At 45.1% G+C, this 27,832-nt stretch overlaps 1 protein-coding gene across 1 annotated transcript in view; it reads right to left on the bottom strand.

Moving 5' to 3' along the window:
- Window positions 1–27,832, bottom strand: part of GLRA1 (glycine receptor alpha 1) — an 82,618-nt gene that overhangs the window by 13,541 nt on the left and 41,245 nt on the right. The window contains exons 4-7 of the mRNA XM_059062478.2: window positions 8,961–9,184; window positions 5,774–5,856; window positions 4,409–4,546; window positions 1,481–1,695 (exon numbers count right to left, since the gene is read on the bottom strand). Of these exons, the coding sequence (XP_058918461.1) occupies window positions 1,481–1,695; window positions 4,409–4,546; window positions 5,774–5,856; window positions 8,961–9,184 (660 nt within the window). The remainder of the gene's footprint in view (window positions 1–1,480; window positions 1,696–4,408; window positions 4,547–5,773; window positions 5,857–8,960; window positions 9,185–27,832) is intronic.

The following is a 27,832-nucleotide window of genomic DNA, read 5'->3' as shown; positions in this document are numbered from 1 at the left end:
GGTGTTGGGAAAACTGGACCAGCTACATGTAAAAGAATGAAATTAGAACACTCCCTAACATCATACACAAAAATAAACTCAAAATGGATTAAAGACCTAAATGTAAGGCCAGACACTATCAAACTCTTAGAGGAAAACATAGGCAGAACACTCCATGACATAAATCACAAGCAAGACCCTTTTTGACCCACCTCCTAGAGAAATGGAAATAAAACCAAAAATAAACAAATGGGACCTAATGAAACTTAAGACCTTTTGCACAGCAAAGGAAACGATAAACAAGACAAAAAGACAATGCTTAGAATGGGAGAAGATATTTACAAATGAAGCAACTGACAAAGGATTAATCTCCAAAATTTACAAGCAGCTCATGTAGCTCAATATCAAAAAGCAAACAACCCAATCCAAAAATGGGCAGGAGACCTAAATAGACATTTCTCCAAAGAAGATATACAGATTGCCAACAAACACATGAAAGGATGCTCAACATCACTAATCATTAGAGAAATGCAAATCAAAACTACAATGAGTTATCACCTCACACCAGTCAGAATGGACATCATCAAAAGAATCTACAAACAAACGCTGGAGAGGGTGTGGAGAAAAGGGAACCCTCTTGCACTGTTGGTGGGAGTGTAAACTGATACAGCCACTATGGAGAACAGTATGGAGGTTCCTCAAAAAACTAAAAATAGAACTACCATATGATCCAGCAATCCCACTACTGGACATATACCCTTAGAAAACCATAATTCAAAGAGTCATGTACCACAATGTTCATTGCAGCTCTATTTACAATAGCCAGGACATGGACGCAACCTAAGTGTCCACTGACAGATGAATGGATAAAGAAGATGAGGCACATATATACAATGGAATATTACTCAGCCATAAAAAGAAATGAAATTGAGTTATTTGCAGGTGGATGGACCTAGAGACTGTCATACAGAGTGAAGTAAGTCAGGAAGAGAAAAGCAAATACCGTATGCTAACACATATATATGGAATCTAAAAAAAAAATGGTTCTGAAGAACCTAGGGGCAGGACAGGAATAAAGAGACAGCCATAGAGAATGGACTTGAGGACACGAGGAGGGGGAAGGGTAAGCTGGGACGAAGTGAGAGAGTGTCATGGACATATATACACTACCAAATATAAAATAGATAGCTAGTGGGAAGCAGCCGCATAGCACAGGGAGATCAGCTCGGTGCTTTGTGACCACCTAGAGGGGTGGGATAGGGAAGGTGGGAGGGAGACTCAAGAGGGAGGAGATATGGGGGTATCTGTGTACATATAACTGATGCACTTTGTTGTACAGCAGAAACTAACACACCATTGTAAAGCAATTATAGTCCAATAAAGATGTTTTAAAAAAAAGCGTGACTAATTCCTTGTGCTCGCCTTATCTCAGGCAGGGAAGGGAGGTGTGTGTCCTCCTTATCTGTCCTGGTGTTCTGTGCTCTTGGGCAGTAGGACTTACCTTGGGCAGGGATGCTCGGGAGCCTGAGCTCTGGGTGGTCATGGTGAGCACGGTGGTGATGCCCAGGCCCACACGGGCTGGGGCAGCATCCATGTTGATCCAGAAGGAAATCCATGACAGGATGACAATGAGCAGGCTGGGAATGTACATCTGGATCAGGTAGTAGCCCATCTGTCGCTCCAGGTGGAACCGGGCCTCGATGCAGGTGAATTTGCCTGCAAGAAATTATAGTGGGAAGGCCGGGTAGCCTTGGACAGGAGCAAGGCTTTGAGATCAGAGCAACCTCAACTGGAGTCCTGGTTCACCCTTGCACTAGATGTGTCCTTTGGTGAGTATTTGAATCTTTCTGTGTCTCAGTTTCCTCATCTTTGATAAATTGTGGATAATGATAATGATGATAATAGTAATAATACTACTACTAACCTCATATGGTTACTCATGGTTACTGTGATGGTAAAATGAGATAATGCCTATAAAGAACTTAGCACAGTCCTCACAAACCATTAATGCTCAGAATGTCATTTGCCATCATCCCCATCAACACTGTTTTGTTGCTAAGAATGGGCCCAAGTGAATCATTCTCTATCCTTCTGCCAGTTATGTTCCCAAAAAGTAACTCATTTCTGTTACTTTCTCTTGTAGAACCTTTCTTTCCTTCCATCTCTCCCCATACAAGAAAGTCCCCATTGCCTACAGGGAAAAGTTCAAACTCTTTAGTCTGCCCTTCACAGTCAAGGTCTAGCCTGTTTCCACCCCATTTCCCTTGTTTCTTTACTCATGACTCCCCTACACTCCATCCCTTGCCTTGAGCATCCTCTGTATTTTCACATTTCTGAGTTTTTGGGGGTTTTTTTTGCGGTAAGCGGGCCTCTCACTGTTGTGGCCTCTCCCGTTGTGGAGCACAGGCTCCAGACGCACAGGCCCAGCGGCCATGGCTCATGGGCCCAGCTGTTCTGCGGCATGTGGGATCCTCCCAGACCAGGGCACGAACCCGCGTCCCCTGCATTGGCAGGCGGATTATCAACCACTGCGCCACCAGGGAAGCCCTAAGTTTTTGAGCCTGATAATCCCTCTGCCTGGAATGCCCTTCTTCTGCCCCACAACCAGCCAAAGAAATCCTCCCTCTCCTTTATGGCAGTTTAACTGTGAAGTCTCCCCTAGGCAGAGTGCTCTTTTTTTCCTGTGTCTCTTCAGCTCTCTTCACATGATCATCAGAGCCTTTAAGGCATAGTGCAGTGAGGTAGTAGGCAAGTTGATCTCACTCTCTCTCTCCCTGTCCTCTGCACCAGACTGCGGACAGCTCGTCTCCTCCCAATCTGTGAATCCCTGGAACTGGGTTGGGCCATCCCATGGTGGCATCTTAGTTCCAGTCCACTGACGCACAGTTACCAGGGGATTTTCTGCAGCTCCCTGGACAGCACCTTCCATGTGGACAGGGCCTTGCCAGTCTTCTCTCCTTGAATCCACAGAGCTAGCTCAGAACTCAACTGTCACTTAAATGTGAATAGCGAAGGGCAACTGAGATGATGAATGAGAAAACGCTGTGTAAAGAGTAAAGGGCTGTGGTATGTGAGAGTCTGTTGTGATTATTTGATTCATGGGGACTCACTGCTAATGAGAGTGCAGTTGGCCCTCTGTATCTGTGGGCCCTGCATCCTTCAGTGAGGAGGGCCAACTATGGTCTTGAGCATCCCTGGATTTTGGTAATTTGGCAGGTCCTGGAACCAGTTCCCCTTGGATACTGTCTCTGAGTCTCAGCTTGCCCAGGGATGAAGAGAGTATTTTTGAAGGTTCTCTAAGATATCTCCGAGGTCACTGGAAAGAGACAGCCGTCCTATACAGACCAACACCCAGGCTGCCTGCTTTTTATCTGGGCCTTCTACTTGCATCAGAACCCACAGTGGTTTCTTTGAACCGCTTGCCTTCACCTCCTCTTCTCCTGGCCCCCTGTCTCAGCCTGTCATGTGCCTCCACTCCACTCGGCTGTGTTCAGACAGCAGTCCCCGGCCCAGCTCCCCAGCGTGGCATACTGACTGACTACCTTTTGTCCACAGTGTTCCACGAGCTCCTTCCCAGCCTGAAACAGGTCAGGCAAAGCCAGTCTTGATCCGGCCCTATTTCATCCCTGTGTTCAAACTTCCAACAAATGCTGGGCTAGGCATGGGAGATAAGAGAGCTGAGCTAAAAAGTGGGGTTCCCTCCTCATAGCTCACGGTCCAGGGGACCCTTTCCAACTTCACTGTTTACTAATTCTCAGTGCCAGCTCCTAGCTCCCCACTGAGGTCTAATGCGAACATTCTCTGTGCTTTTGCCCTCTCAGAAATGCCAGTCCCGGGACTTCCCCAGTGGTCCAGTGGTTAAGACTTCACCTTCCAATGCAGGGAGTGCAGGTTCGATCCCTGCTCCAGGAGCTAAAATCCCACATGCCTTGCAGTCAAAAAAAAACAAAAACAAAAACAAAAAAACACGAAAAACAAAACCAGAGCATAAAACAGAAGCAATATTGTAACAAATTCAGTAAAGACTTTAAAATGGTCCACATCAAAAAAAAAAAAAAATCGTAAAAAAAAAATGCCAGTCTCTCTGTGATAGACACTGCTAGATGTCCTCCCACTGTCAGCTTTTCCTTCTGCCTTAGGGACAGGGTCTGTCCTGAGCTGGACATACTGCTACCTAGAAAACAGACTGTATCTCCCAGCTCCCCTTGTAATGAGATGCGGCCCAAGCTCAAGTTACTTGTCCCAGGATTCACAGGAAGAAAGTGCGGGAGCCACTTTTTGGTTTCAAGGGACATTCTCTTAACCACTAGGTAATAAATACAGAGATAGATCCACCATGGGTACCTCGGAAGATCCGCTGGATCAGCGACTGCATGAATGTTTGCAGTGACCTCGCCCGGGCTGGGTTGAGGTGGGCCCTCGCACGTACCTGTGTTGTAATGCTTGGTGCAGTATCTCAAGTCCTTCTCCTCCTTCAGGATAAACTGGGGCAGAGTCAGTCCATCTGCCACCTGCACAGCCCCCTGCTCCTGCCACTCAAAGATGAGGTCATTCATGGTGTATCCAACTGGGGTGGGGTCAGAAGAAGGAGGAGTCACCACCCGGAAGCTCTTATTTGAAGCATGTCAGGGGTGCTTCAGGAAGGGCATCTAACATGAAGCATGTTAGACGCAGACAGGCATCAGACACCCAGTGGAACTCAGACTATGTTGCTGCTGCTGTTTTTTTCTCCCCACAGGAGAGGTTAAGGCTGGTTTCGTTGTTGACATCTACCCCACAGCGCTTCCACCTCTCTTACCCCACCCCCCCAAGCCTCCCACCTTAGCTTGTCCTCTTTCCCTCACCCCTCAGTCTCATGGTCAGATTCAGCTGACCTCCGCTATTTTTGCCTGTGCACCATCCTGGCAAAGCACTCTCTTGTGCCCCCAGCAGATTTTCCTCTGGGGAATAACTATGGTATGCTGCCCTGGCGGGGCTATCAGCTGGGGGCCCAGGTGTGAAATGGTGACTCAAGTAGGCCAATCAGACTCTCTGCCCCAGGACTTTGACTGTTGAGTAAAGTGACAAAGGGTTCGGAGTTGGCCGGTGCAGACTCTCCTCAGAGGTGGTGCTCCAAGGGGATGGTCTCTTAGTTCCTGTTGCCTAAATGCTCTGGCCTGGTTCTTGTACTTTAGCTTTTCCTTCAAGTCCATGTGGAACCCCTATGTCCTTCCACTTAATCCCATTCTTTACATGAGTCAGATGGGTTTCTGTGTTTGCAAGCAAAGAATTGAGCTACCCCATCTGTTAAAATCTTGGTTCACCTGTGATCTCCTCCATAAAGCCTTCTCCATACCCTGTCTCCTTCCCAGTCAGGAGGAAGTGCACTTTCTGTCTTGAGGCCCCAGCATTTTGTATGTCTAACCACACACTTACCACTTGCTGCCTGCCTTAGAGTTATTTGTGTGGAAGACCTCTCTCTCCCCTGCTGGAGTGAGCATCCCTGTGAGTTCAAGGACCATGACTTATTCAAGCTATTTCTCCTCCATTCCTGGTGAGCATGTTCACAGGGGACATGGAACAGTGCCTCTTTGGAGAATGCTGCTGGCTCCAGAGCTGAACTTCAGTCAGACAATGTTAGGGAAGTTAGATTTCTAATGCGTTTTCTAAGAGCAAAGCTCCTCATCTGGTATTTTGGGCTATTACAGTAATCTCCTGGGGTCCAGTGGTTAGGAGCAGCTGTGTGGGAATTTCTGCTGGTCCCATGGGGATAGGACAGTCTGGTTCTTTTAGAGGCCTCATGCAAGGGACTCACAGCTTTCCAGTTGCATAATGCACGTCTGGACGTCCATGGGGAAATTCTTCAAGTCCATGGGGCAGGCCAGTGTCAGGGTGATTCTGGGAAGAGAAAAGAGTTGTATGATGCTGGATCCACAAACCAGAGAAGCTGTGCCTCCATTCCAGTTACTACTGAAAAATCAGTTATCTAGGAAAGGCCAAGGAGGCTAGGGAACCAGTGTTTATTGAAATAATGTATGTATATTTCCACATCAGAGAGATAAAGTTGGTTGCCTAAAATCACACAGAGTCAGTGGAACTTCTGGGCTTCTTTGGCGTCTGTCTGGCTTCTAGAAACTTGCCTTTAGCAAGTTGCCTGAAGGCCTGTAGGCCATGGGCTACCTCCATCCCTTCTCTTCTGTAGAGCCCTCAGGTAGGGCAGAGCCTGAATTTTTTTTTTTTAACATCTTTATTGGAGTATAATTGCTTTACAATGGTGTGTTAGTTTCTGCTTTACAACAAAGTGAATCAGTTATACATATACATATGTTCCCATATCTCTTACCTCTTGTGTCTCCCTCCCTCCCACTCTCCCTATCCCACCAGGCCTCAGGCATCCCCAGGTGCGCCTGTATGTAGCAGGTGTGCCGGTGGTTCTTGGCTTCTCCCTTCACACACTGGGCTCATCAAAAGTGATTTCCAAGAGGCTCCCTGCATGCTGGGTGTCCAACACAGCTGACTCATGTCTGCGGGCTCCTGCTGGGGTCAGTTGGGGCGTGGTGGTTGCTCCAGGCATCTGGGCTAGCTGTTTATTTTGGATTGTTCAGCCCTGGCAGAGACTGCAGCCTCAGAACCAGAGGGAGTCCCCTTAACAGAATCCGAGGTCTGCAGCTCAGCTGCGATGCAAGGCTTCAGCTTGAAAGGCTTTGCCAGTATCTGAGCCCCTGCTGCAGGGAACAGAGAAGAAAGGCTCGTGGAGGCCAAAGAGACTTAGATCATCAGACCAACTCCTGTACTGGACAGGTGAGAAAACTGGGATGCAGAGAAGGCTAGGTGGGGAGGCATGTCAGGTCACACAGCCAGCTGATGGCTCAGCCAGGTTTCAAAACCAGGTCTCCTGGCCTTTGGATTTTGAGCTCATGTGTTTGCTGGCGGGCTTTCTAGCACTGCTATCCTGAAAAGCCAACCTCAATACCCGAAAACCCCTAACTGGTGGTCTTGTGGGGCTTAGCTGCTGGTACCTCGGCCCCACGTGGTGAGGCCCATGGCCTGGTGCGAACATCCCCCTCCAGCTCTCACCCACGGCTGTGGATGCGGGCCCTTTAAGTACAAGGCATAGGAGGCAGGGAGAGAAAGGGCAGGGAGAGGGAGGGGAAGAAGAGGGGAAAGAGGAAGGGGAGAAGGAGGGGGAAGGGAAGGGAAAGTGCACGCAGTTGAATTTCTGAAGATAAAAGCTCCGAAGTGGAGCAGCTGTCACACTGGGTGAATTTCCTGAAGTTGAATGACCTTGGAACATCACTTTCTGCTGATTTGTCCTTCTGTCATACTGCACTGGGGCTCAGCTTCCTGGAGGTATGAAACTGAGCCTGGCTGCAGCAGAATCCAAGCCAGCCAGGGCCTCCTCGGTGGCCATCCTGAGCCGCCCTGTCACCCTTCCAGTGTGGATGCGCACTGGGTGGGGCGGGCAATGGGTGAGCAAGGCCATGTTGGCCTCGAGTTCCTCTCAGTCTGCCCTTCCATGGTGCCTCCTTTACCTGCTGATGTCCCTGAGCCCCCTCTCCCACCCAGCCTGCTCTCAGGGGAGACTGAATCCAGTCACATTTGGGGATTAGGATCTGTACGGCCTCTGCAATGGGCTTGGACACTTAAAGCTCATCTCCTAATGGAAATAAAAAGATATATTCCCCTGAGGGACTGGAGCGGCAGGAGAGTCATTTAAGACCAGTGTCCCCCCCCTTTTTTAAACTTTTTATCTTATATTGGCGTATAGCCGATGCACAGTGTTGTGATAGTTTCAGGTGCACAACAAAGCGACTCAGCCATACATACACAGGTATCCATTCTCCCCCAAACTCCCCTTCCATCCAGGCTGCCACATAACATTGAGCAGAGTTCCCTGTGCTACACAGTAGTAGTAGGACCAGTGTCCCTTTAAGCTCTTTGAAATAAAAACATATTCATTCATTCGTCAAATATTTGAGTGCCTGTTGAATGCTCTGCACTGTTCTTCTAGGCTCTGAGTGGGCATTAGGTACACACTAACAGATTAGAATCTAGGTTCTGCTACTTTGTAGCTGTGGGAACTCTGGCAAGTTGCTTAAACTTTCAGATCCTCACTTGTCTAATCTGCAAAGTGGGCATAAGAAAGCCTACTTCATAGGGTTGTTAGGAGGATTATAAATAATACATATAAAGTCTGAGCCTAGTAGGTAAATTCCCAGTGAATGGTACATAGTAAGGATATAACATGGACATTGGTCCTTCTCTCCATGCCTTGGGGGAGGAGACTGAGAATTAGGTGTGTTGGGAGGGGCGCAGAGTGTGGCAGGAAGCTCTGAAAGTTTGCCCATAACCAGTGTATGCAGGATATCCCCCAACTGGAGAAGGGAGTCCCAGCAGACTCAGTGCAAGGAGTAGAGGATAGAAAGGCTTTATAGAAGGGAAGGAGCAGCCCTGGCTTATATCTGAGCAGCACCGTCCACCTGGCAGGCCATTTATGTTGAAGTTGCTGTGATTTTTTACACTTTGCACCTTTGCTCGGCTATTTTTAAATATTATGATAAAAACGTTTAACATGAGATCCACCCTCTTAGTAAGTGTTTAAATGTACAGTAGAGTATTGTTAACTATAGAGTATAGTACAGCAGCTCTCTGGAATTTATTCATCTTGAGTAACCTAACGTTCTGGGATCAGCATTGTCTTTGAATATTCGTTTCCCATCTTGTTTTATTGAAATTCTGGGTAAGCTTGGGGCCCTAACTTTAACCTTCCCTCTCTAGGATGCTTCCTGGTTCCCCCTGGTTATAATGAACTACTAGCTTCGAGGAGTTCCCGTGCTATTTTATTCTTACTTGCTGAGTGTAAGCTGCAGAGCTGGCTCTGCCTATTCTGTAAAGGTGTTCGGTTGCCAGAGCCTGTTCACCTCTGTTTGGCCCTCCTCTTAGTGTCTGCTCCCACAAGGTATGTTCTGAGGATGGAGGGGATGAGTCTGTACAGAACTCACCTGATGCTGTAGAGGACGTTCCCATTCCGGGAGATCCTCAGCAGTTTGTTGTCCGTGGTGATCTCGTGGAAGTGGGCCCCCTTCTCATTGGCAAAGAACAGGTCAGGTTTCCAGATGGAGTCCAACATGGATGGGTCCAGGTCCAGAGCGTCATCTGGGTATTCATTGTAGGCCAGCCGGGGGTCGTTCCACTGCTGCCGTAGGAAGATGTTGACCCTATAGTCCTACAGCCAGGAGATCAGGAGGTGGACTCAGAGTTAGGCCCTGGGATGTCACATCTTGGAGGGCCCAGGTGCTTTCGGTCAGCGCTTCCCAAAGCCCCTTCTGGAGGATGCTATCAGAGTGCGGTTGCATCTTACATGGGGATGAGACGTAAAGTCTGTGCATCAGGCAAAAATCAGGGCAGTCATAATTATCCCTGAAAGTTCTCTAGATGCCCTGTTAAGTATATTCAACTCTGAACTGAGATTAATTAAATGTTATTCTTTCTTCTGAAAAATTTAATAAATGAAGTTCATACTGATGTTATAAACACCTGTTTTTCATCCTGTTAACATTTTGTTGTGTTTGCTTCAGTTTTTATTAGATAAGAGAAATAATACATCACAGATAAAGCTGAAGTCCCCCTTTTATTATCAACCCCATCAGTGCATTAATTCTTATGCCCACTAAAGTTTGAGAGTCACTATTCTAGACAGATTGAAGGAACAAAAGAAGAGACTAAAAGCTGATGCCTGAGCATTCACACTATTTTGCCCAATTCCCAAGCAGTGAAGGAAAGTTGGGTGGAAGGATTTTATAGTGTTCTGCTGGTCTTAGGGTTCACAACACTCTGTTTTAATACTGGCCTTCTGTTACCGTCTATAACGTGTTGATTTGTTTGTTTGGGGAGGACTAATAGTTGCCATATCTTACTGGAACCCAGCGCTAAGTTAAATGCTCTCTGATGGGACAAAAAAAAGTCACGATCAAACCAAGTAGGGAAATGTTTGATTAAACCAAATGTATCAGATTTCTTTATGGCAGGACTTCTCAGAGACCTTCATATGCTGAGGAGTTGTGTGCATCTCCAAGAGGGGAATAGACTATGCAACACTTCCTTGATTTATTTTTGGCCACAGAACTCTTTTATTTTGTGCATGAGGCTCATCTTCTACAGAATGTGGGTTAGAAATTGCTGTCCTAGTCAAAACTACTCCCCTCCCCATCTTTTTTTTTTTTTTTTTTTTTTTTTTTCCAGATGAGGAAACTGAAATCTAGAGAGAGTTGAGACTGGCTGTGTCTCTCTGAAAAGGTAGAGCATAGTTGATTTTGAAGCCCAGGTGCCTTGACTCCTAGCTGAGGATTTGTTCATTGGGTCTTAGAGGGACTTACATAATCCATTTAGTTCCCATTAACAACCTGAGAAGCGATTTGTGGTAGGTCTCTATGGTGGGAAACTGGGTAAGGAAGTTAAGAAATATTTCCATTAAGAAAAGTTTTAAATTTTGTTAGAGAGACATTGTAAACTTGGGGCCTGTGAATATTCCATTGCAAGTAGAATATGGGGTGTATTTGTGTTTTCCTATGAATAAGGGTATAGCTCTCTCTGTTGGATTCCCAAGAGGGTTTATAGTTCCCTAGAAGATGAATAACCTCAGTTGAAGTCCAACTTTAAATGTTCTCCTTCAGGGAATAATCTCTATTCGGAAGCACCTGCTGCTGCTTTTTCTCTGAAGGTGGAGGATAAAGGAGGTTATGCTATATTTTCTTTTGGGGTGCTACCCCTAAATCCTGATCACCCTTGATCTGTCATCAGCAGGCATGGACTGAAGCAAACAGCCCTTCTGCCCCCCACAGTATCCCCCTGCCACTTCCTCCCACATTCTGTTTGCCTACAGGAATATCAGTAGCTTCCTGAAATGTTCCAAGACGTCTTATGGAACTGTTCTATAATTTAGTTGAAGCCTCTCCATTCAGCCCCATAGGAAATGACATTTGGTCTCATAATCAGGAATAAAGATGCAGATGTAGAGAATGGACTTGAGGACACGGGGAGGGGGAAGGGTAAGCTGGGACAAAGTGAGAGAGTGGCATGGACATATATACACTACCAAATGTAAATTAGATAGCTAGTGGGAAGCAGCTGCACAGCACAGGGAGATCAGCTCGGTGCTTTGTGACCACCTAGAGGGGTGGGATAGGGAGAGTGGGAGGGAGACGCAAGAGGGAGGAGGTATGGGGATATATGTATACCTATAGCTGATTCACTTTGTTATACAGCAGAAACTAGCACACCATTGTAAAGCAATTATGCTCCAATAAAGATGTTAAAAAAAAATTTCCTATCTTATAAGTCCTGCGGTGGAGGCAAAACTTCAGGCCAGACTGGAGGTTGATTCTTTGTTTTTCCTGTTGATTGTAATAGCTCCCAACCTGGCCCCATCTCATCAGGGATTAGAAACAGCCTCTGTTTGTCCTGTGGATTTTACATGAAGTGCATGTGTGTGTGTGTGTGTTTGTGTGAGAGAGAGAGAGAGAGAGAGAGAGAGAGAGAGAGAGAGAGAGAGAGAGAGATGAGGCACTCTGGGAGTCATGTCAGAGTAAACAGACTATGAATGGTTGGACAGAAAAAGCCTTCAGTCCCCAAACCCCAGCTGCACTTCTGATGTTCTTGCCAGCAACATGTCAAGCCAGTTTATGTGGCTGGAAGGAAGAAAAGAAAGTGGCATTTCTTAAAATGGCCTGTTAGGCACCAGGCACTGTTCTAGATACTGTCATATACATTTAATCCTTACAAAACCCCTGCAAGCTAGACATTCAAATTCTCATAGTGAGGTTAAGGAAACTGAGGTTTGGAAAGGTTGAGCTAGTAAGCAGTAGAGCTGGAATCTGAATCCACATCAGCCCAACCTTCTAGTGAGCACTTGTTGATTTCGTCCCCTGGCTATGGATGGCCGGTTTTGTGCTGGGGAGCCTCTTCTCTCACTCCCACTGCCTGCTCAGTTTAAGCCTTATCTCTTGTAGGAGGCTTGATGCCCCCAGGCTTCCCTGACTTCTTCCTTTTCTGATCTCCTAGCAAAACAGACATTTAATTTAGCACTACCTCACTGTGTATGTCTTATCTCCTCAACTTGCAGGGCAACAATTTGAGAGGATAAACCTGACCTTATCTTTCTCTTGCTCCATCCTACCTACTCACCCAGTCGGTGTACCTGGAGCTACCCAACACCCAGGAGGAGGAGGAGAAGGAGGAGGAGGAGGAGGAGGAGGAGGAGGAGGAGGAGGAGGAGGAGCAGGGGGCAGCAGAGCTGGAAGAAGCTGGAAGAGCTGGAAGAGCTTTCCCCATTTTACAGCTGGAGGGACTGAGGATCAGAGAGAGGAGGCATTGTCCAAGGTCACAAAGCAATTCCGAAAAGACCTGGGATTAAAATCTGGATTTACTTCTCCAGGCCCCACTGTTAGAAGGAGTTGTTAGGCTAGATGGTCTCTAAGAACCCTTCCAAATCTAATAGGTGATCGTTATTAGTTTTATGTTTTCCAGCGACATTTAATGGAGCATCTAAGTGCCAGGCCCTGTTCTCGGCACTGGAGAACACGCTGAGAACAAGAAAGACATGTTTATGCTGTCACAGAACCTACGGTGTAGTGCTTACACCACACGGAGATTGGGCTCTGCTGGGGATTAGGTACAGGGCACTGGGGAGATACAGAAGTCAGGCTCCCCATCTAGACTTGGAGGTGAGGGTCTGGGAAGGTGCCAGGAAGATGTGGTATTTAAGATGAGACCAAATATGGCAGAGCCGAAAAGGAAAAGCATTTTGGGCAGTTGGAACTGCACCTGTGAAGGCCTAGAGACAAAGCAAGAGCACAGTGCTTTGGATGGGGAGGAAGCATGCAGTGCCGAGCAGGCCGTCCTGGGGAATTCGGACTCCATCCTGGGATAATGTGGAGTCTTCGAAGAATTTTAAGTAGGGAAGGACATTATTACAGTTGCATTTTATGAGTGATATTTAAAAATACTTTATTTTTCTTATCACGGAGGTAATGCGTGTTGATTATTAAAAAAATAGAAACATACGTCACCTAAAAGGAGAAAAACAAAATAAAAACCATAGGGTCTCGCTTTGAAGCGATTCATGAGAAGTGAGGGTAAGAGCTGTGGAGACTGGGTCTGGTGTCCTCAGGCAACTTGTCCCCTTCTCCCAGTGCCCCCTTCTCCCCTCAGCACCCGCTCCTTAGACGAGCTGCTGCGTCGATTTTCTCCTCCCTGGTTGGTAAACAGCAGCAGGAAATGCCTTTTGGAAAGGACCAATGTAACCGTTGTAATAGGCTGAAAGCTAAATGCCATTTTGCTTACTTGGCTCTACAGTCACTCTGGCCGGTGTTGGACCTGCTGGGGGTCCACGTTCAGGTTCAGAGGCTGGAAGAGCAGCACTGGAGTTCTCCAGCTGAGAACCTCAGGTCCCACCTCTGGTAGTTGGCTTCCAGGCCTTGACCCTCAAGGTGGCCCATCTTCTAAGTCCGAGGGGGAGGGACTGGCGGAGCTCTGGCTCAGCAGGCTGTAGCACCTACTCTCTAGTCTTGCCTCTGAGATTGCCCGATGGCTTGATTTCTGGACCCTGGGCAGCTTCCATGCTTGCGAGACCAAGGTAGAGTATTAACTCATTCATTCCTTTGTTCTGTCATTCAACAAACATGTATGGAAGGCTTCCTGTGTGCAGCCTCCCCCCGTCCCCGCCCCCGTTATGTCTAATTTCAGACTCTAACCTCTCCCAGCAAACTCCTCTAAACTCAGTATTGTGGTGAAATAGGAAGCATGAGGTGCTTTAGTAGGAAAGAGCTAAGAACCTGGTGGGTGTGTTGGTGGGAAGAGGACGTGGAAGGGCAAGATGTGTGCCCACAGCAGTTAGAACCAAGAGCCATCACCCAAGAGGAGGATGAAGAATCAGATTCTTATACCTTCCTAAGTCTCAGCCTTCCAGTCGTTAAAGGGATGTTTCTTCTCTAAACTTGATTCAACTCTATAAACATTTATGAGGCCCAGTGGGAGAACGGTGAGAGCAGAGGCTCAGGTCTTGGCTTCTACCCTCACAGAGCTCACATTATCTAGCAAGCAAGGCAAGGTATGGACACAAATCTGACATACAAAACTGAAAGTTATAAGGGTCAGAAGAGGTTCTGACAAGCTGCTATTAGATATTGCTTTCAAGTCATTGAGATTACTTCCAGGCAGGTTGGGTGAATCTGGAAGTGATTTTGGGGAGAAGGTGGCATTTGAAATGGCCCCTATCAGGTTGTTTCATCCTCCTGAAGTTAGCATCTCTAGATCTGGTGGTGTTCTGAGATATGAATAATATCTGATTTAGCCTGGAAAGGAGGCCAGTGACGTGTGAGGAGGAAGGACAGGGGTGACGAATACAGGTGTAGAGCAGGACAGGACATGAGGACCAGGGCTTCGGCCTTGGTGTATTTAGGATTAGGATTTGTAGAGTTGGTGAGGGGTGGGGGGCTGGGGCAGGTTGTCAAAGGAATCTCATGTGGAAGGAATAGCACAAGCAAAGGTGTATAGGCAGGGGCATTCAAACAGTTCAGTTTAGCTCAACCATCAGCTGCATAAGTAATAAAAGTCCCTCTTCTTGAGGACCTACTAAGTACCAGGCATTGTGCTAAGCATGCCACAAACTTCCACTCATTTTATGTTTAAAACAGTCCTGTGATTATAGGTGGTTTCACCTTAATTTTATAGATGAAGAAGGCTCAGGGAGATTAAGTAATTAGTCCAAATTCACACAGGAAATAATGGGCTTGGAATTCAAATTTGGTTTGTCTAATTATATAAAGCACATGCTCTTAACCACTCTGCTGTGATGAGGCTGTAGAATGGATTGATTTGAAACTGTGGGTATCCTTAACTGCCCAACCAAGGTGTTCGGATCTTGTTCTGTAGCCAGTTGGGCACCACTGAAGTCTTAAGCAGTGGAGCAATATTCCAGTTTGACTTCAGGAAGATCAGCGTGGGAGGCATGACCATGAAGTGCTGAAGTGAGAGAAAACGGGACCAGGGAGACTTATTTTGAGGCCACTGTGACAGTTCAATGAAAGATAAGGAGGAGCTAAACTAAGATAGTAGGGATGGAGAGTGGGGCAGAGGAGAGAATCATTGTTCTTTGTCATCATCATCTTATTCTTCATCATTTTCATCACAAATATTACAGGTAGACTTCTGTCTCAACTCCTTCATTTTACACACAGCCCAGAGAGGGAAAGAGACTTGTCTCAGGCCACACAGCAATTCAGTGACTAAGGTGGGACTTGCATACAGAAATCTTGACCCTTTTCCCACTACTTTTCCTAATCACTTGTACACCTTTAAGGGCAGGAGGAGGAGAACCGAGCTGAACCTGACATCAGGCAGGCTCTGCTCTCCTTGGAGAAGCTCTAACTTAGACTCAGCTCTGACAGGATTTGGGATTAAGATGTGTGAGAGCTGGAGCAGTCTGCTGAGAGCCAGGGACCAGGGGGCATTCAGAGTGGAGGGTCCCAGGCTTGGTTTATGAGCTGCTGCTGCTTCTCATGCACTTACCCAGACCTCTGAGAAGCACTGTGGAATCAGAGCCAAAGATGTTGCCTTCAAATGTGAGAAGAGTCAGCCCCAGTCTCCTCACTGCCCTGCAAGAGTATGGACCTGGCTTACTGGCACATGGAGAGTTTACTGAATCTTGACTGAGTGCCAGAGACGGTGCCAAGTGCTCTAATGATCCCTCTCCCCAGATTCTCACAGGGATACCATTTTATGGATAAACTGGGCCTGGGGAGACTTAATGCTTTTTCTAAAGTTAGTGACAGAGCTGAAGCTCGAATCCATGACTGGCTGACTCCGAAGTCCTGTGCTTTTAAGTAGTACACTGTGTTCGCTTCTTTCTTTCTTTTTTTTTTTTCTGTTTTGTGTCAGTTCCTTTTATTAATAACGTCTCATACTTATTAACTGCTTTTTACATTACAAAGCACCCTCACATTAGTTTTGTTCTGTGAAGTTTGGCGTGATAGGGCAGATTCTTATCTTCATTGGATAGACGTGGACACTAAAACCCTAAAAGCTCAAGTTCCCAGCACTAGTTACTGGCAGATACAGAATTGATAGTAACAATGCACATAATACATTGAGTTGTTACCACACGAAAGGGATGATGCTAAGTTCTTTATGTGTGTTATTTTATATTTACAATAATCCTGTGATGTAGGTTCTATTATTCTCATTTTACAGTTAGGCAAATTAAGGCACGCAGAAGTTAAAGTACTGTACCTGACGTCACACAGCTAGTAAGTGGCAAAGCTGGGATTTGAACCCAAGATGTTAATGCCAGAGCCCAAGCATTTAGCTACTAGACTACACCATCCAGAATCTCCCAGATTTGTACTGAGTGACAGTTTTGTGATACCTTAATGCCATCAGCTACTGCCTCTGGCTGCTGTTATGTTCCTGTGGGTTTGTAGATACCCACAATTAGCAGGAAGTATTAAAAAAGGGCAAAGGAGGGGGGTGGGATGAATTGGGAGACTGGGCTGGACATATATACACTATTGATACTATGTATAAAATAGATAACTAATGAGAACATACTGTATAGCACAGCGAACTCTACTCAATGCTCTGTGGTGACCTAAATGAGAAGGAAGTCCAAAAAAGAGGGGATATATGTATATGTATAGCTGATTCACTTTGCTGTACAGTGGAAACTAATACAACATTGTAAAGCAACTATACTCCAATAAAAATTAAAAAAAAACCAAAAAAATGGGCAAAGGACAAAAGGTTTCTGCCCCAGGTCCAGAAGTCTACTAGTGCTCATACATCGTTCCTGATTTGACCCTTGAATTTTTTTTTTCTTTTTTTTTTTGGCCACACCGCACAGCATGTGAGATCTTAGTTCCCTGACTAGGGATTGAACCTGCGCCCCTTGCATTGGAAGCACAGAGTCTTAACCACTGGGCCACCAGGGAAGTCCCTGCCCCTTGAATTTGACCCATTGTCTGCTCTACACTCAGGTACAGAGCTGGCAGACTCCCCAGATCCTGACCATTGCGTCCTTGGCTCCAGTTGCCTGCTCCATGCCTTCAACCTCTCCTAAGTCGCCACCCTGCCTGTTGCATTCTCATTTGGATCGCACATAATCAGGGCTACATTTGTTGTGAAGAATTGCTGATGGTTTGGACCAGTGGAGCGGAGCCTCTTTGTTTATCTTCAGGGGATCACTAAAGCCCAGCGTGAGTTTAATAATTACATAAAAATGCTAATTGCAGCCAATTTTATTAGATGTCTAACATTTGCTAGAATTTTATATGCATTGTATCTCTAAACTTTTCATCAACCTCGCACACTGAATATTATTATACTCATTTTACAGGGGAGGAAACAAATACAGAGAGGTTAAACAGAGGTTAAGTGTCTTGCCCTGAGTTCCATAGCTAGTAGGTGCTAGAGCAGGAATATGAATCCATGACTGTCTGGCTCCCAATTTCACATTCTTTGACAATTGCATGCTGCCTTTTTCCTTTTTTTTTTTTTTTTTTTTGGCCACACTGTGAGGCATGCGGGATCTTAGTTCCCCAACTGGGGACTGAACCCATGTCCCCTGAAGTGGAAGTGTGGAGTCCTAACCACTGGACCACCAGAGAATTCCCTCTATTTCCTTTTTTTGAAAACCAAGTTCCTGAGTAGGTGAATGAAACATAGTAGACATAGTATACTGGGATCTCACTGAGCCCATGTGACAGGTTGGCTCATACATATATCCTCATAGTCAGTATCAGATGGAGAACTTTGGATTGTGATGCTAAACTGAGGTGGATTCATAACTGGTTGCCAAAGGATGCAAATTGAAGCGTGGATATTAACCTGAAAAGAGGAAAGAGAACAGTATTGGCAGTACAGGGCATAAAAGTGAGACATGCCACTAGCAAACTTGGAAATATGGAAAATAAGTTTGATCTCTGCGAGGTAAACAAACAGATGAACATGCAGCAGAGATATTTGGCAAGGCTTAGCATCAATCACAATGAGCCATGTGTAATCTCAATGATTTAGAACAGGCCTGTACTTGTAATTTATTAAGTGGAACCCTAATTTATTGTATTACGTCTTTTTTTTTTTTAAGGATTTCTGCAGCTTTGGAACTTTTTTTTTTAAAAAAATTATTTATTTATTTATTTTAGTTGCCTGGGTCTTAGTTGCGGCAGGCAGGCTCCTTAGTTGCGGCTTGAGGGCTCCTTAGTTGTGGCTCGTGGGTTTCTTTGTTGTGGGTAGCTGGCTCCTTAGTTGTAGCATGCAGGCTCCTTAGTTGTGGCATGCATGTGGGATCTAGTTTCCTGACTGGGGATCGAACCCAGGCCCCCTGCATTGGGAGTGTGGAGTCTTAACCACTGCACCACCAGGGAAGTCCCTATTGTGTCTTGTTTAGAGAACTATTTTATAAACATATTGGAGACATTCATTTGGTAGTATAAGAAAGGGCAGTTTGATGAGCAGGAATTTGGCAATTGGTAGTCTAGCATCATCTAAAGGATAGGGTCACATACACTGCTTGGGGGAACACCAACTTTTTTTGTGTCTGAAAAGAGGGTTTCTGTGTGGTGAGGCAGGGATGGTTTCTTAGACCTCTCTCTGGCCTGGATGAGATTTTCCTCAAGATTGTCTACCTTCTTTTCCTCCAATTTGGTATGTCAAAAGCAACTTTTGATTTGTCTCCCTGGTATTTGGCGAATGGCAAGGGAGTGCTTTCATGGAGGACACAAGCATGCTGTTATTGGAATGGAAAGCCTCATCATAAATTAGAATAACTTGACGGTCTTATTTACCCACTTCAGTCTTTTGTGGCTTTGATTGTCATTAGTCACCCTTCCTGAATCTGATCTGATGGAGAGCCAACCCTGGGATGCCATAAATTCATGACTGTGATGCCTCCCATGGTGGTGTATTAGAGAGAGTCATCCAGCAGACGATACCAAGACTGCCTATAACCCCATTTTCTGCCTCTTAACAGACTCTGTAACACGTGTGGGGGCTCTCTCCTTGGCTTCCTCTTGGTCTGCAGTTTACCAAGGCTTTGTGGAGTGTCGAGATATGTCTAACTGGATGGCACTTAATAGACTTTTTCTTGGACTTCCCAAATCCCAGAGTGTAAATGGACTAGCATTAGCTGTGTAGACAGACTGAACGCGTAATGGAAAAAGCAACAACAAACAAGGATCTCATCCACAGTATTAACCAACCTCACACAATATTCAGTAATAAACCTAATGAGAAATGTGTGACTTGTGTATACACACACACACACACACACACACACACACACACACACACACCGAAATGATTCTAAAGATTTACTGAAAGGCATAAAGGAATACCTATATAAATGGAGAGACATACCACATTTATATAATATTGTTAAGACGTCAGTTCTCTACAAGTGAATCTATAAATTTAATGCAACCTCAATCAAAATCTGAGGCAATTTTTATATTTGTCAACAAGCTGATTCTACAGTTCGTATGGAAGAGAAAATGGAATGGAAATGACAAGAAAACCTTATTAAAGAAGAACAACAGAGGACTTTCTCTACTAGATATAGAAATACAGTGTTAAGCCATAGTAATTAAAATAGAATGGAAACAGATAATAGAGCAATGGGACAATAAACTGAGACTAGAAAAAGATATATGTATATATGTGTGTGTGTGTGTGTGTGTGTGTGTGTGTGTGTGTATAGATTTAGTTTATGAGAAAGGTAGCATTTCTAATCAGTGGAGAAATAATAGCTACTTAAGAATTATGCTGGAAAATTACTATCTAATCAGAGAAAAATAAGAGTTAAACCATCACCAAATACTTTACAGCAAACTAAACTCCAAATGGATTATGGAGGAATATGTAAAAGAAGAAACTTATAATATTATTCAAAATGCCCATTTTGCAAAAAAAGAAAGAAAAAAAGCAAGGATACTAAAATTCACTAGGAATCTGGAGTGAAAGTTAAAAATGAAAGTGAAGTACCATTTAAAAAATCCCATTTGGTAAAATTAAAAAGCTTAATAATATCTTGAGTTGGCAAGGATAAAACCGCTGTTGTGGGAACAATTATTGAAGCATCTTTGGGAGCAAGTTGGGCAATAATATTTGTCAAAATAGTGCAGGTCCTTTGATAAAGTAATTCCACTTCTGTAATATATCCTAAGGAAGCACGCAAAGAGTCATGTGCGAGACTATTCATTGTGGCACTTGTTTGTAATAGTGAAAGCTGCATAAACCTACAGGCCCATCAGGAGACAAGTGGTTAAATGCCATGAAGTGATGTTATGTCCGGAGCGTGGAATTTTACAGGCGGGCCGTAAATCTGGAAATACTGATTAAAATCATTCTGTCACATACTAAATGTAATAATAATAAACCATTGTTATGTTTCCAAATTTGAGGGTGTGTAGAACGTTAAGAATGAGGTAGACCTACCTGTATGTAGTGATGTGGAAAGATTCCAAGACATGGTGAAGTGAAAAAAGCAAACTGTATTGCACAATCCTATTTAGACAAAGATGTGTAATAACGAAGGGATGTATCGATACATTCAAGGAAAGAAGACCAGTAAGACATACACTAAAGTGTTTTTTGCAGTGGTTAACTCAGATGGGAGAGGGGGAGAGGGCGAAGCAGGGGCATTCCTGTTTTTCTCTCTCTTCTCTTTTTTACTGGACTTACTACAAAACTTGTTTTCATCTGTTGCTCATATACTTTTAAAAAAGTTCCAGAGTTTTGCTGTCCATAAGCATAGTGTCAGTCAATGCTGTGACTTGTTACCTAAACTGAAATGTCTTTTTTTTTTTTTTTTGGCTGCACCTAGTTCCCTGACCAGGGATCGAACCCATGCCCTCGGCAGTGGAAGCTCAGATTCTTAACCACTGGATTGCCAGGGAAGTCCCTAAACTGAAATGTCTTTGAGATGGTGTGTGTAGAAATGATTTTAGGGTTCTGAGGAGGTCCCCAGAGCTACCTTGGGGGGGCGCGATTGAGGAAAAGCCCAAGGCATTGAGATTCCTGGCTTCTGTTCCACTTCCTCCAAAACAGCCCATTTTCAAAAATCAGTGTGTTAAAGTGCTGAATAAGATTCACCTTAAAAATGGACTGTGGTGGTGGGCTGCTGTTAAAAACAATGCTTTGAAGCCCACTAACCCAGAGTAAGGATGAGCATGGCCCTGGTGTGCTCCGCTCTAAGCAGTCCTGAGGGTCTGGGTTCATTGCTTGGCCTTTCAGCTCAAGGTGGAAATTGACATGCTGGCTGTACTCGGAGAGCACCCTGGATGGGAAAGGGACTGAGAACCGGGGAGAATGGCCAAGGAGCCAGGCATGGCCAGGGAGCAAGAGGACTGACCTCAGTTATTGGAAGGGCTGTCAGGTGCAGAGATTGGTTCTCTGTGGCCCCAGGATCAGAATGAAAGCCATGAGCAAATGGAGATGTCAGAGGTGTCCCAAGATGAAGTGGGCTGCCTGGGGAGGTGCAGGGGTTCCCATCACTGGAGGTGTGCAAGCAGAAACTACAACATTTGTGGCAGAGGTTCTGACAACAGATGGGGGTTCAAACTGGAGAACCTCCAATGTTAATTCTCTCCACAAATATTGATTGAGCTCCTATGGTCCAGGCAAAGTACTGGGCACTGGAAATATAGGGATGATTGAGAGAGACAGGGTCCCCACTCTCAATAAAAAAGCAAATAAAACAACAAACTAACAAGCAAACTTTTACTTTTTAGGCATTACTCCGAAGATAATAGAACATGATGCGACAGTGACTGGAAGGGGGGCATTTTTAGATAGGGAGTCGGGGAAGGACCTTCTGAAGAAATATCTGAGCTGAGACCTGAAGGATGAGAAGGAACCATTCATGCAAAGATTTTTCTGGGCAGAGGAGCTGAGCATAGTAAAAGGATTAAGCAGCTGTTTCAGGATTTGAAGCAGGGGAATGCTGTGATGTGATTTAGGGTTTAAAAGGCAGTATGGGAAGTGGTAGAGAAGGGGAGGAAGGGAGGCGGGGAGGCCAGTAAGGAGACTGTTTCAGTCAGGCAGGATAGAGATGGTGCCAAGTTGAACTAGAGTTTACAGCAGCAGAGTTGGAAAGAAGTAGATGGATTTAAGTTTTATCTTCAAACTTTTATCTTTATGATTCAAAATCAATTCATTCAATCAGTTGATTCGATTTAGTCAGTTGATCCCAGCAGTAGGCTGGCATTCAGAAGTGACTACTTCCTAAACAATGTGTTAACTTTAATGGTTGGACATAAGGGGCATTTAACCTCCTCGCATAGTAGCTGTTTTCATAGGTCTTGAGGTCTCATTTGCAAATATCCACAGGGATGGATAGCCAACGGCTTCTCTCAATACCAGTTCTGATAGAATTGCACAGATCCTACTTGTTAGCCAAACCAGAGTGCAGGAGACCAGGATGAAGTCATGTCCTCCCCTCCCATGACCCTGACATCCCCTTGGCTCTGCAGCCTCTCCTCTTGCCCCACACTCAGCAGGTGGCCTAGGCCAAGAGCAAGGCACCAGGATTAAGGCAGCCTGGGGATAATAACTGGTGATGGTGTTTATTGGCTGGAAAAGCTTGAGTGAATTAAGCCTCTCTGAGCTTCAGTTTCCTCATCTATAAAACGGGATTGTTGTGTTACATGAAATGATCCCCATACTTTGCTAACCACAGATGCCTGGTTTTTTAGAACAGTGCTCAATAAATGACAAGGGGCGCCACCACCACCTCACCTTCTCTTTATAGCAGAGCTTTTTTGAAAGAATTGTCTTCCCACTGTCTTCACTTCCTTTTGTCCTGTGCTTTCGTTCTGTCCCTGAATCGCATTCTCTACTTTCATACACACTCCCCTCCCCCATCCTCCATTGCCAAACCCATTGGATGCGATTCTCTTTTCTTACTTGACTTGTCTCCCTTTTACTGCTGTTGAACACACACCAGCTTTTAAAACTCTTCTCCTCTCTGGGTCATTCTACAACGCCATTCTCTCCTGGAAGGTTTTATTTTATTTATTTATTTATTTTTAACATCTTTTTTGGAGTATAATTGCTTTACAATGGTGTGTTAGTTTCTGCTGTATAACAAAGTGAATCAGCTATATGTATACATATATCCCCATATCTCCTCCCTCTTGCGTCTCCCTCCCACCCTCCCTATCCCATCCCTCTAGGTGGTCACAAAGCACCTAGCTGATCTCCCTGTGCTGTGCGGCTGCTTCCCACTAGCTACCTATTTTACATTTGGTAGTGTATATATGTCCATGCCACTCTCTCACTTCGTCCCAGCTTCCCCTTCCCCCTCCCCGCATCCTCAAGTCCATTCTCTACATCTGCGTCTTGATTCCTGTCCTGCCCCTAGGTTCTTCAGAAACATTTTTTTTTTTTAGATTCCATATATATGTGTTAGCGTATGGTATTTGTTTTTCTCTTTCTGACTTACTTCACTCTGTATGACAGACTCCTGGAAGGTTTTAACATGCAGAGAACCATGATCAGATTTCTACTTCAGAAAAATTACTCAAAACCACACAACAGCATTTTCACAGCACCTGGCACATAATACACGTTCAGTAAGCGTTACCTAATATTGCTGTTGGTCACTGTTATTCTCTGTGTTCCATGGCATCCTGTGCATACCTCTGTAACCTCACTCATCATATTGCGGTATTCTCTTTGGTTTCCTTGTCCACCTTCTCCAGTAGACTCCTTGAAAGCAGAGACCTACCTGGCTCCTGTTTACTTCTGGGGACATGGGAGGATTTTACTTTTCTTCAGGTAGGGCCATGTGGCTTCCTTTGGATAGTGAAATGTGAGCAGAAGTGGTATATGTCACTTCTGGGTGGAAAGCACTTACTTGCCAGTGTGCCACCCTTTAGTGCCTTCTTCCTCTCACAACAAATGTGAAATCGCATGTTGATGTGGAAATGCAAGGCTCTGCCACGACATGGGGGACAGTAGTCCTGGAGAGTCCCCCAGATCTGTAGCAGACTTTAGGTGAGTGATACATCAGTCTTTACTATTCTAAGACACTGGGATTTCAGGGGTTGTTTGTTGTTGCGGGAAAGCCTAGCCTAATATGTGTAAAACTAATCTATATCCTTACAGCCTATTCAGCACATACAGTATAGGACCTTAAAAACGGAGGTGGCAGCAGTAAATGAATAAATAGGGAACAGAAGGAACAAAAAACTAGAAAGACATTTCCTTAGGCTTATGTATTGGAGTCCTTGGCTGATTAGTTCAATAGTTAATAATCCTCTACATTTCTGTAGCATTCATAAAGGGCTCTCATACCCACTTCTTGTGTATTCCTGCACACCATTCTTAGAGCCAGGTGCCAAGGGGAAACTGAGTCTCAGTGGTATTAAACTGTGGCAGAGCTAGAGTTCAAACTTTGGTCTCTTGGTTCCTGGTTCAGGGCGCTGTCCATTGCCCCCCTAGTATTGACAAATAAGGCCAAATGTGTGGATGGTAGTTGCATAGGCCATTGCCAATCTCCAGGGGTCCGGGCCACAGTGTGCCTGTCTCTGTGCCAGGCTAGCCCGGCTCTTGGCAAGAGAGGCTGGAGCACATGTCCTCATAATGGAAATGCTGAGATTCATGCCCAAAGGACGTCAGGACCCACACACACAGACACTCATGAACACACGCACACACTCTGTCTCTCTCTCACATCTGTTGACATTTAGTTCCACAGGAATTCCAGCTGTCTGCATGTCCCCACGTGTGCACACTCACATGTACACCTGCACACATGTATTGACATACTTGTACACACATACTGTTACACATTAAATATTCTTTCACTTATTCACGTGTTTTTGTATTTACACACATTCACATGCACATGCATACAGACATATTGCTGGCTCAGATGCTGCTACATACTTAAATATGTGCTTCACAAATATCCCCACATAATTACCTATGTGAAAATAATACCCTTCGTGTATTTTTACTCTTAAGCACTTTCACGTATTCTTACATATATATGCAGATACATGCATATCCTCACTACACATATTCACATGTGCATTTATAACCACAGAAGTACACATACTTATGTTCATACCTGTACATGGTCAGATACATCTCTCTCTGAGGTTAGCTGTCTAAATCTGTTCAAACTAGCATACACATATACACAGGCCGATGTGTACATTTGCACAAACACATGGTCCCACAATGTAAACATGCACACACATGCCTCATGACGTATAGATGCCGCAGAGCACACACTTAGGCACACTCGTAAGCACACATGTCCAGACAAGCTGGCTGGTTCCCTGTAGGTCCTATAGCTCCGGATCTTTCTCTTGTAGAGTGCCGAAGGGGCTGCCCTAGGCCAGGACTCCCTTCCCTCTTCTCCCTTGTCCATTCCTGTCCCTGCTTCTACCTTCTTCTCACTGCATAGACTCAAAGAGAGTCGCTGGAAAGGTCAGATGAAGGCCAGCCAGACTCAGTCCTCCCCTCGTTAGGAACGGATAGAGACCCCTGTTGCTTTGCGGGCTGCCTTCTCTGCTCTCAGCTCTGGTGAATAAAGCCAGGCTCTGGGAGGCAGACAGTCAGGCCTGGGGACTCCAGCTGTTTACAGAGTGGCTCTGCACTCGTGTTGCTCTTAGAGAACAGACACAGCCTGGAAAGTTTCTGACATTGGGACTATGTCCATATTACCATGGACCCAGGGTGCATGACTAGCTCTTTGCGAGGCTGGTGAAGCAGAGCCCTGGGATGAAAGTCTGGGGGCCTGGGCATGTCTGTTCAATGAAGTTCCCCTTTAACTCTAACTTCTTTATGACGAAAAGAAACAAGCAAGGGCTGGGTAATCCCAAGCATCCAGAAGTTAAATGTTTATATCTGGCTCAGGAGAACGTGGGGTTTAGGGTGATAGAGATCTGAATTCAATTCCCACTTCTGCTACCGATTAGTCGCATGTCCTTATGCAAGTGACCTAACCATTCTGAGCCTCAGTTTACTTATCTGTAAAATGGGGATAACATGTCCTGCCTCATGGGGGTTGTTGTGACGTCTAAAGAAGATGAAACATGTGGAAGTGCTCTGCATACTGCCTGGCACACAGTAACATTTAATGTGTGGTTGTCGCCCTTGTTACTATATTAATACGAGTCCACTCTTGCTCTCTAAACGTATTCTGAGTGAAAAGGAAAGAAGCTTGAATGGGAAAGTGGTCCAGAGGGTTTGGTTGGTGGGATTTAGGGGAGAAAGAAGCTGAGGGGAAGGGGAACTTTGGCCACTGCAAAGAGCACTGGACCTGGGTTTCTGTCACACCCGTTCCATGCTGTGTGACCTTGCTCAGGCGACATCACCTCTCTAGCCACCAGATTCCCTCTTAGTAAGGTAAAGGCTGACTTAAATAGTTTCTTAAGGGTTTTTTTCTAGCTCTGAGATTTTAGTTTTTTTCCCCTAAATTGTCTGCAATGTAAATTAAACACATATAGATAATTAAGAACCCAGTAGAAAAAAATCACATATTATGGAATATGGAAGCAGGAAAATGACAACTCCTACTTTGGATTAACTTTAGTTAATAAGGAGAAAACTGTGTCAGCTGTGGACCATTCCCAAAGTATCAGGATATTGGCACCTCATCGCCAATCCTTCATGTTCTGTCTAAACATTATTGATCTCCACTCCAGGGGGCCATCTCTCTGCGCTCCCCTTGGTTATTTCCATTTTCGTTACTTACTATTTTCTCCTGAGGCATGCTGAGCCTACCATGATTTGAGGTTGGATTTCCACTTTTGATAATGCTTAGGTTGTTGCTTAAGTGTGCTTTGTGGGCCTGTGGTCCCTCAGTTTCCCCCGTCTGTGCTCTTCAGTGTTCTGGCAGTTACGAGGATTGGATCTTAATCCCTGCTCGGTCAGTAACTAGTTCTGGGATGTGATGTCACCAAATCTTGGTTTCCTCAGCTGTAAATTGGGGAACATTGTGTCTGCCATGTCTACTTTGTAGAGCGGTCGTTACAGTAAGTATTTGGTGGAGGAATCAAGTGAGAGAATGAGTGTTAAAATGTGTTGAAAATTATGAGTGGCATTTAATAATAATAACTGACATTCACTGTGTGTGTACTATGTGTCAGACCCTGCACTTAGCACTTCCGTGCCTTTCTCCTAATCCTCACAAGAGGTCACAAGGTGGATGCTATTGGTCCCCTGCTCTGCAGATGAGGAGGCTAACTTAGGCTGCCTTGTCCAAAGCCACAGAGCTGAGCCTCAGATTTTGTCTGGGCATGGAAGACTGTGTCCTCATTGCTATACTCTCTCTGTAGAAAGCAGTATTCAGCAGGAATGAAGTCTGGAAAGGTAGATAGACCAAGAGATACCAGAGAAGGGTAAGACTCAGAGAAGTCTAGGAATTGCTCAGGATTGCACAGCTAATCAGTGGTGGCTTTGGGGCTTCATTGCCCAGAGCCTCCATCATTGCTACCACCATCATCATCATCAAAAACATTAAGAGCACTTAACAAAGCATTGACTGTGATAAACACTTCCATGCACATAATTTCCATCCATAATAACTTGAGGAGGTAAAAAAAAAAAACAACTTGATGAAGTAGTATGATTTTAATCACCCCTGGGATTTTACATACAATGAAGCTGAGGCTTAAAGATACGAGCCGAATCAGCTTCTTACGTATAGTGAGTGAACCCAGGTCTACGTCACTTCAGAGTTCGGCTTTTGAACACCACACAAAATAAGGGCAAACCACTACGCCTTTAGTAATCTGTAACAAGGAAATAGATCTCCGTGTGACCATTACAGGGAAACAGGTGGGGGTGGTGTTGGAGTGCAGATATG

Source organism: Kogia breviceps, chromosome 4, assembly GCF_026419965.1.
Source record: "Kogia breviceps isolate mKogBre1 chromosome 4, mKogBre1 haplotype 1, whole genome shotgun sequence".
Taxonomy (NCBI): domain Eukaryota; kingdom Metazoa; phylum Chordata; class Mammalia; order Artiodactyla; family Physeteridae; genus Kogia; species Kogia breviceps.
This window is presented reverse-complemented; position numbering and strand designations above follow the sequence as displayed.